Below are 10,075 nucleotides of genomic sequence, written 5' to 3'. Positions count from 1 at the left end.
GTTACTGTAGCCTATATAATGTGTAAAGTTTAGTTTACTCTATTCCCTTATAGTGGTAAAACACGTCGAGACACACATTCGGCATGTAGTGCTGTTTGAATACAATAAGGGAAACAACGCCCCTGTAGCCACAAAGAATATCAAAGAAGTTTATGAAAATGTTTTGAACGTTCGTAAACGGTGGTTCAGGAAATTTGGTTCGGGTGACTTTAGCTTTAAAAACTGTGATGGCAGGGGCCGACATATTGGAATTGATATTGATGCTCTGAAGACGCTTGTTGAGTCTAATCCAAGGCAACACACTCGTGAAATGGGCCTGAAATTGCATATCTCTCATGAAGCAATACGTAAACATCTAAGGAATACGGGAAAATCCCTTAAAGAAGGTGTTTGAGTGCCTCACGAACTCTCCGATTATCAGCGTTTCCAACGTGTGAACGTTGCTTCGTCTCTTCTGGCGCGTAATGAGATTGAACCGTTTTTGGACAGAATTGTCACCGGTGATGAAAAATGGATTCTCTATGCGAATATTAAACGCCAAAAACAAAAACCACTTCCGTCCCCAAAACCTGGACACAATTCGCAGGACATCAAAGGAGTAATTCATTTCGAACTCCTCAATCCATTACGTATCAATGCAGATATCTACAGTTAGCAACTTCATCAGAAACGTCCTTCAAGGTGTTCTTCTTCTCCACGACAATACACGTCCACGTGTGGCACGTTCGCTGCAACACCATCTTAATGGGAAAACGTATGCAAATGTGGTAGATGTTAAAGGGGACATCGACATGTTTTTTGCTTCAAAGCCAAGTGATTTCTTTAATCAGGGCATTAACAACCTGATTGTAAGATGGAAAAGCATCATCGATAAGAATGATTTAATAAATGTTTTGTTTTGATATATAAGTTTTCGGTTTTTTTTCATCTAAAGAAAAATGACATTAATTTCTTGACGACCTAATAATTTCTGTATCTAATGTCGGCCAGGCTTTTCGACCGACGCTAGGCTCTTCAGGCCGGCTGGGAAGCGACAGACATAAAAGTGGTTGAGACGCTATTTGCATTAACACATCGTTCGACGACAACTCTTGTTGTCGCTTGACCAGCTCCAGGATTAGCTTACTAATATGATGTTTACACTGTAACAGTTATCAAGCGATTTGCTAATAAAAATAGCGTCTTAACCATTATTATGTCTGTCGTATCACAGATGGACTGAATTAATGTTCACATTCAAAACCATATTATCATACTAAGATGTGGGTGGTGATCAGGGCGCTGTAATTGAAAGTTTCCATCTGAAGCATAAATCAGTTTTGATCACTGAATTCATAGCTGAATATGCATTAATTCAGCTGGTCAATGTAATTTTGACTTTTTATATGACACAACAAATGTTGAGTATTATTTCTTGTTATATATTTTTTTTAATATCCGAAATGACAATATTACAATAAACTGTGTTTTTCTTCAATTGTTTAATGTCATGGTGAATATTAAAGTGGACCTGACTTGCATTTTGATTAACCCATTGAACTTATTGAATACTATTTACTAGAAAGTTCTAGTGTGTCTGTCTAAAAAAGTTATAAAAACTGTAACTATACGCGACAAGGAAATTCGGAACATCTTCGTATTTCCTTAAGTAGAGTTTTACCAACGTATCAAACTATGTAATATTTCAAAAGCTTTAAATAATATTACTTTTTCTAAAATGAAAGAAAATAAATGCAATACTTGTAATCTTTGTCATATTTATTATTTCTTTAACATTTCACCTGAAACCTTTGTCAGGTACTCAATTTCAATACAGTATCAATTCTAGGATTAACTAAGAGAAATTATTAGGAAGCAACATATAAAACACGATCTCCTTTAATAAAAGTTTGAATGTAAGACACTAAACCTGTGGAGATAGGGTTAAAGTTTGGCTTTCATAAAAAAAGAAACCTAAATTCTATTCAGTGTAGAATTAAAACACAACAACGAAAAAGTAAACACTACGATCCAGTAAAGTCAAATTTTTAGCAACATTATCTGATTATAAACATTATAAATAATATTATCCCAAAACTTAATACATTATCCAATACTTTCCAATAATGTAACGATATATATATCACCACAATTTTCAACATTTTAAAAAGGCTATCCAGCAAAGAAACATTTTAATTGACACTTAACAGTTTGTTTTTCTCGTAATTTTTACGTCCATCATTACGTAGTCTTCACAATAGTACTTTAATGAAATTATCATAAGACTAAAATAGTTACTCAGTTTGTCAAAAAAAAGAATCACACAAAAAAAACGAGGGGAATCCTTGAAAACGTCGTGAAACATAGGTGCTCAGTGATTAGACTCAGTGTCCTGATGATGACAAAACCTTGTCGAAACGTTGTACATTTGCTGTTATGTTAAACTTATATTAAAGTTTTTCTTCATTACCCATTGAAGCCTTCTCCAAGAATTATAAGACTCGATGTCTGTGTAAGACCTGTTTAGACCATTCAATCAAACTATCAAGACAACTAATTAAGAACTTTTAATATTTTAATTATTTTTATACAAGTTCCTTGAATTTTAACCTTTTATCAAGACAACATTTAGTTTGTAATGGCAACCTTATCTTAAAGGTTTTGCCAACCTTGGTGAAAACTGACTCTGTAACCCTGGTGTGTGTTTGTATATGTGTGTAACAAAAACATTATCTTCGTTTTTTGTTTATGTTTTAAATTTTAGTAATTCTTTCCCAGTTTTAATGTCTTCAGCTAACCTAGTTTTGAAAAAACAAGAAACCAGTTCTTAAAAACACTCCATCAACTATATTCATAAAGATATAAGTATAAAATCGATAGTGAACACACACACACACATATATATATATAATTTCATTCAAATTTAATGACTCGAATCAATTTGCCTACATATAAGTATAATATACTAATTGTATATAAAGGATAAGAATTTTAAAGTAAAATTAACCATCCAGACTTGTTTGATTTTGTTTATAAGAAAACTTTCATAAAATGAGCTTTTATTCATTTTATTTAAAATAACTAAAAGAGGATAAAAAAAGATTAATGGCTGTTTTAAAGACCGATTGCTTTTGATTTTATTGGACTGGACCTGGAAGTTATAGCTTATAACATATTATTTATCAAGAATTATTCTTAATCTTAGCTTTTAATTACAGGTAGAATGTATTAGTATTATTATTCTCTTATCATATCTGAAAAACATTAATGGTTCCAACATAGCTGTCCTCATCTGAGTAAGCGGTATATTTATTGACTTGCAATGCGAAAATCCTGAACTCGATTGATCGCGATGGACAGAGCGCAGATAGCCCATTGTAAAGTTTTGCGCTAAAACAAACAAGCAGCATAGCCGTGGCTACAAGAACGACATCTTGGACAAACTTTCAGCTCTCCTTTATTTCATAGCATATCTCCTGGTCATCTCCCGAAGACATATTTTATCCTTTTTTGTCAGTTGGACCCCTTTTTACTCCTAATACTTTTTGTGACGAGTTCAGCATATGTGTAGCAGATATGTTCTCAAACTCGAACATAATAGACAGACTGTATGTATAACATTTTGTTGAAATGGTAACAGGTATGCTCAGATCTTGACCATGAGAGATACCACTGGTTAAATTGTCCTTAACTTTTTATGACTAATTAAACAGGTTAAATTATTAGAATGTCCACAAACTTGATTCTTTCAACCAAATAAACACTGTTTTGATTCTTTCAACCAAATAAACACTGTTTTGATTCTTTCAATCTAATAAACACTGTTCTGATTCTTTCAACCAAATAAACACTGTTTTGATTTTTTCAATCTAATAAACACTGCTCTAATTCTTTCAATCTAATACACACTGTTCTGATTCTTTCAATTTATTAAACACTCTTCTGGTTCTTTCAATCTAATATTTCTATGTTCAGTTACTGTCTGTTTGCACAAATCTTTTTGCTAAACAATGAGGAATATTTTTTAACGTGGCGTGAATAATCCCTATTAAAATATAAATCGACATGATAATTGATCACTTTATAAAAATAAAAAAATCAGTTTTTCTAAAAAATCCCGCTTCAGATATTTCGACTCATATATTTAAGATGTAATGTTTATCAAAAGTGAACATCTATATGAAAAATAGAATAATGGAAAAATTTCCCCATTGCAACGATAAACCCTAGCTTTTGTAATAGTTATCAACATACCTGCACAAGTTTAACATTACCTACATTAGAGTTCGTTCTAGTCCATTTTAACAAGGTAAACACGTTTTCTTTTAAAACCCCATCACTAAAACTGTGCAGGTATTCGTTCCCATTGCTGCTCCCCTTTTCTGGTGATAAAAGTCATTTTGTTATATAAAGTTTAAAATTAATTCAATTATTTTATTTAAAAAAATCTCGGTTATTATAGAAGTAAAAGTTACGTATACCTTTCGTAATAGTATTTTATGGAAGTAATGTCTAGCTCTTGCTCAATATTAATATATAAAGACAAGGCATAAAGTCCTATGGTAGGTCAGCGGTAAGTTTCTAGAATTACAATGCTAAAATATGAGATTCGATTCTCACGGTGGATAGAGCGCATACAGCCCATTGTGTAGCATTGCGTTAAAAATCCAACAACGTTTCAAATAGTTAAATATGTGTTATGACTCGTAGCTTTTAAGATTTTAAATAAAACGCTTCAACTAATACCTTCTATCTACTTTTGGTCTGTTTAGTTTGTTTCCTCTTTTTGCTAATGATCATTTTGTAAGACATCACTAATTTAATAACTTCTTGACATTTACGAGCGTTTTCGATACATTATTAAAGTTGTAACTGTTTGTTTGCTTGAGCTAAGTGATCCACAGAGGCCGAACTCCGAATTTTAGCATTAAAAGCACTCTAGCTTACTGCCGTACCACCGAGCGGGTGGGCATTAAAATAGCAAATAGTAATTAGTTAAAATGTTTTTTGTTATTTAGTTATCCATTATATTTCTAAGATATTGACTTAATTATATATATAGTATTCTTTTTATGGCTCATACTTTAAAAATATAAACTATGTGACCCAATAAGTGTTTTATGACCATTTTATAATAAAACTGTTTCGACATCAAATAACCCTGTTATCTTTATCAACCTTTTTCAATACTACATTTCTAGAGAACAGGAAATACAAAATATTCATTTACTTTTTTTGTTGTTGATGAAGGTATATAATTATAAGGAATCAAAGGTCAATTTTGGATTTAACTACAAAGAACATTATTGCTATTGCCTGGTGTCGTAAAGCGTGTTAATGAACTCTGCTCTAATAAGCCTCTTTTAGTCTGAATCGTCCCATAACATCGTCTATATATATACTGTTCTATTTGTGACATGTTAACTTTAGTGATAAATTGAAGAGGCTCTCGGAGAATCCAACCTTCGCCTCGTAATGTTTTGATTTTTGCAGCATCCAACCTCACCCTCAAAAACTGAGGTAAGCTACGATCCTCTTTCTATCCGAAGTTGTTTTTGAGTTTTTACCAATTTTTCAAAAAGCCAATTTGCTACAATTAAAATGAAAGTGGTTGACCACAGTGTGACCTTGACCTTTGAGCTACATTGTTCACCCAAACTTAATCACTTCGTTTTTGGGAGAAACTCAAATTTTCTACCAGAGGTGTCGCTAGGTGCCTAAATGATTTGGGGCTCGGGCCCATGGGTGTGGACATTTTTGGCGTTTCAGTATTATATCGATAGTGGTTTTTCTGTTCTGATTTTTCAAGACACCAACTGCGTATTCGGGGCATTGTCATCTAGAACCGGGGCACGGGCCCCGTGTTCCAGTGCCTAGCGATGCCTCTGCTTTGTACGAAACGTAGACAGATTCGGGTGAAAACTTTTCAAGTTATTCTGTTCACACACATGAGTAGAAACACCCATCGGGCGAGGAAAATTAATATCGTGTCTCAGTAAAACACAGCACAGATTATGAAACTCAGTGTATTTTGGTATACTCTGGTTGTTCTCTTTTAATATCTACTGAACTGATGTCTTGTTCTGTAATATCTGCCTCCATATTTTGATTTTCACTTGTGGTTCTACATCTCGGTATGAGTTGATGTTATTGCAATATTCATAGTATGATGTTGAATTGGTTCCTAGAATTCCTGTGGTAATAATAATACCTCTCGTTAACCATGTGGTAATAAATTCTACTCAATTTTAATTGGTATTGTGATTCATTAGTACTGTAGTTTCTTCCCCTTCAGTTTTTGCAAAATCCTTATATTTTTGTTATTCGTACTGTTTCACCGAATTCTTTTTCTTTAAAAGTTGCGTTTCAATTTCGAGTAAGTTCCTTAGCAAATATATTTGATCAAGTGGAAAATCTATAATTAAAAATGAACCTTCATAAATATCGTGTTTAAAATCCCGTTGTTTTTACAGTAAAATGTTTCGACCATTTTAATAAGTGCAATATCAAAAGTAATAGCTTTTGAACAGCCATGTATATGGTTTCCTTTTTTGTGTTGACTTGAAAGAATACTGAAAAAACGATACGTAATGAAAGTTTATTTCACAGAATTTTAATTTTGTGTCAAAATAGTTATATTTCCCCTCTCTTTCTCATACACACGCAAATAAATATGTATATATTTGAAATCTTTATATTTCTTATGAATTTCGCGCCATAATTTTATGTTTATGATATGATGTTTGTTAGTAATGGGTAAGTTGTGTTTGAGACTTTATTTTTTGTTTATCAGTTACTTTGTTTCAGAAACAACATTTATTACTTGAACGCGATACCAACATGTAATAAAACGATGGACAGAATCATTCAAATACTTCAGTGTTTTCTGTTTCTTTGTATATCCTAGGATATACTTCTTGTACATTTAAGTACACACATGTATAAATTTATAATTTATCTTAAAGTCCACGTACAAGTATAAATAATATAACAAAATTAGGCAGGAGATCAAGATTACATTTTTATTTGTATGGGTGGCGTTTTCCAAAATACCCTCCATGTAACAACGACCCGATTTTTAATTATTTGATTAATATAGCTTTCTATTAGGCTTTTCACTTTATTAATATCTGACACAGCGTATATGTGTTATAATGTGTATGTGTGTTATATATTTATATACACGTATGTATGTAGCTTTTATATGCGGAAACATATGTTAGCTGAGTTCTTGCACAGATCTTAGCTAACATATGTTTCCGCATATAAAAGCTATCTTCAAGTTTTGTACACCAAAAAACTTTTCACGTATGTATGTGTGTATTTGTTTCTTGACGCTTTCAAATTTACTAGTGTAGGTATGAGAAAAGCTCGACCTTCACTTGGAAGTTATTTTCTAGGATACAAGATACGGAAGAATGTGGAGACCTTGCCCTCTACACAGCGGAAGTGAATTCGGAAGATTTGATTAATTCTTCTATATACTGTGATGTAAGAATGTCTTATTGCTTACACTAAAATATATCTTACATTTCACGAAAAGTTTGAGTATTTACAACGATAAAGTAAAGATAATATAACGTTATATTATCATCAAATAGGATTACAAGTTTAGTAATAACGAACAAAATCTAAAACTCTTAGAGACCGTCACGATGTTTTTGTCTTACGTAGCGTTTTAACATATACATTTTTATTTTGTTTTGTCAAGGAGTCATTTGCAAAATATATGAGTTTAACTCTGACTGCTTATAAGTATTTTTGTAATTTCTCTGATGTTATTTCTCAGTATATAAAAGTTAATTAGGTTGACTTAAAGGTATATATATACACACATATACAGACACACACACAATTGTCAGGTTTAAATAGAAAAAAAGTATATATATATATGTAGTGGTTTACGTTTCTTGTATAAGAATGCTCCACTAATTTCAAGCTTTTATTGACTACCATCAATCAAGGGCTAGCATGGCCACGTGGTTAGTGTGCTCGACTTTCGCAATCTGTGGGTCACGAGATTGAAACCTCCGACCATGCTCGCCCGTTTAGCCATGGGAACGTTACAGTGTGACGGTCAGTTCTACATTTGTTTGGTAAAGAGTAGAGTCGGTAGTTCAAAATTAGGAACGTCAGCAGATAGCTTTGTCATAAATATACAAACCATCTGTGACAGCCAAGTATTACATCTTGAAAAAATACAACAAGCTTTTGTACCACAATAACAATATTGGGCGAGGCTTATTGATTATGAGGTGATGATAATTTTTTGCACTTTAACGTACGAGTTACGAGGAACAGATAAGGTAACCATGAAGAATGGTTAATTTCAGAAAAAGCTTTTAAAACTTCTAGAGAAGCTCTGAATTTAATATATCATACCGATCAGAATAAATTCGAATATGGTTAATTAAAAAGCCTGCAAGTAATTGAACTTGAGTGGGGACTCAAAAGTAAAAATTCTTCAAAACCGAAATGTTTATTTATAGTTAAGCATAAAGCTATATAATGGGCTAACTGTGCTTTTCCACAACGGGTATCGAAATCTGGTTTTTAGCGTTATAAGCCGTCAGAATTATCGCTGTGCCACTTGGAAGAAAAATCGAAACGATGAAAGCTTTGTCGACGTAGCGTAGATATCCTCATAGTATCGAATAATTAAGCACATGAAAACTTTGCTATTTCGTTATCAAACATGACTAATAGGGTTTAAAATAAAATCTATGTGTACAATAAAGTTCGTAAAATTATCAAGTTTTGAATTTCATAAAATATAAGTGTTATAAATATTATGAGGTATGTTAAATGTGTTTTATACCAATATCTTTGATATTTCCATATTTCACCAGCAGAGAGCTATGTTGTTCTGTTTTCTTTATTTTGTAAAATATAAATGTTACATGTACGATGATGTATATTAATTGTGCTTTATAGTAATATATTTTCTCTCCATATATATAACCAGCAGAGAGCTATAGTCAAGGCTACAGACAGAAAAGGTATGTCGACTATTAAAAGAGCTATAAATATCTTCATGTTTAAATAGCCAATAGTAGTGTAGACACTCTTTTTATTTACCGCATTACCTCAGGGGATTCATAATGCTAGAAAATAGTAAAAAAATAAAGCGGTTCGCCCTGGCATTGTGTTGTTTTTTTTTAAGTTACAGTCCTGTACATATCGATGCACTGAACGTACTAAACAACACTGTGTTACGAATTAGAATTTCAAATGGTCTGAAATTGAGTTAATTGATAATTTAAATTTAGTAGTTAAATTATATTCTGGATTTAGCATTTAAATATACACCGATATATAGTCAGTTTATGATATTTGCCAACAAGACTGATACACAGTTTTCTTTTTTTAACACAAATACGTTTTAATATAAACGCAACAATACAACTTACAATAACAATTATTACAAATAGTTATTACAAACAATGATTTATAAACAAAAGTTTCACAAACTCACAAGCAATATAAAGTCTTCCTTTTAGTCTGGAACTTCTTTGATTTCTTATCGAGAGTTCACGATGAGCGAGTTAATTACGAGTTGACGTAGGTATAATTCAATTCACATAAAGCTAGCTAGCTTTGTCCTTCGTTATTTACCAGCCTACTACTAATGTCCGATGAGAAACCACTGAAGTTAAACGATTTGTAATGTTCGAACTTTGTAAAGGTTCCTGGTCAAATATCTGAAGTTTTCCTATGGATAAGCGTTATAACAATCACAGTTATAGCTTCCGAAGTTTATAGCACACTGACTATAGCAAACTAATAATAGATACTCTATTTCTGGTGCGTCGCGTTGGTTATATTTATATGTGTATGGAGGCTTTCTAGAAAATTCAGATTACGTAACAATACAAATTTAAGCGTTTACGTACATACATACATGTATATTGTTGATTCTTACTCTCGAGAATCTTCTACAACTTTGGTGAATAGATGGGAGTTTCGCAATACATATTTAACACTATAAGCTATGCATATTTCTGAATATAAACTTAATTTCAACAAACGTTGATATTAAAATAAATATAGAATAATAAATTCGTCACAATTTGTTTTTGTTTTGTTTGTTCTTTTT

At 32.1% G+C, this 10,075-nt stretch overlaps 1 protein-coding gene across 1 annotated transcript in view; it reads left to right on the top strand.

Annotated features, from left to right (window-relative positions):
* Window positions 1-6,731: 6,731 nt before the first annotated feature.
* LOC106458047 (fucolectin-like) overlaps window positions 6,732-10,075 on the top strand; it is a 6,152-nt gene continuing 2,808 nt past the window's right edge. Inside the window, exon 1 of the mRNA XM_013917500.1 lies at window positions 6,732-6,735. Within this exon, the coding sequence (XP_013772954.1) occupies window positions 6,732-6,735 (4 nt within the window). The remainder of the gene's footprint in view (window positions 6,736-10,075) is intronic.

This window comes from Limulus polyphemus, unplaced genomic scaffold (assembly GCF_000517525.1).
Source record: "Limulus polyphemus unplaced genomic scaffold, Limulus_polyphemus-2.1.2 Scaffold409, whole genome shotgun sequence".
In the NCBI taxonomy this organism is placed as follows: domain Eukaryota; kingdom Metazoa; phylum Arthropoda; class Merostomata; order Xiphosura; family Limulidae; genus Limulus; species Limulus polyphemus.
This window is presented reverse-complemented; position numbering and strand designations above follow the sequence as displayed.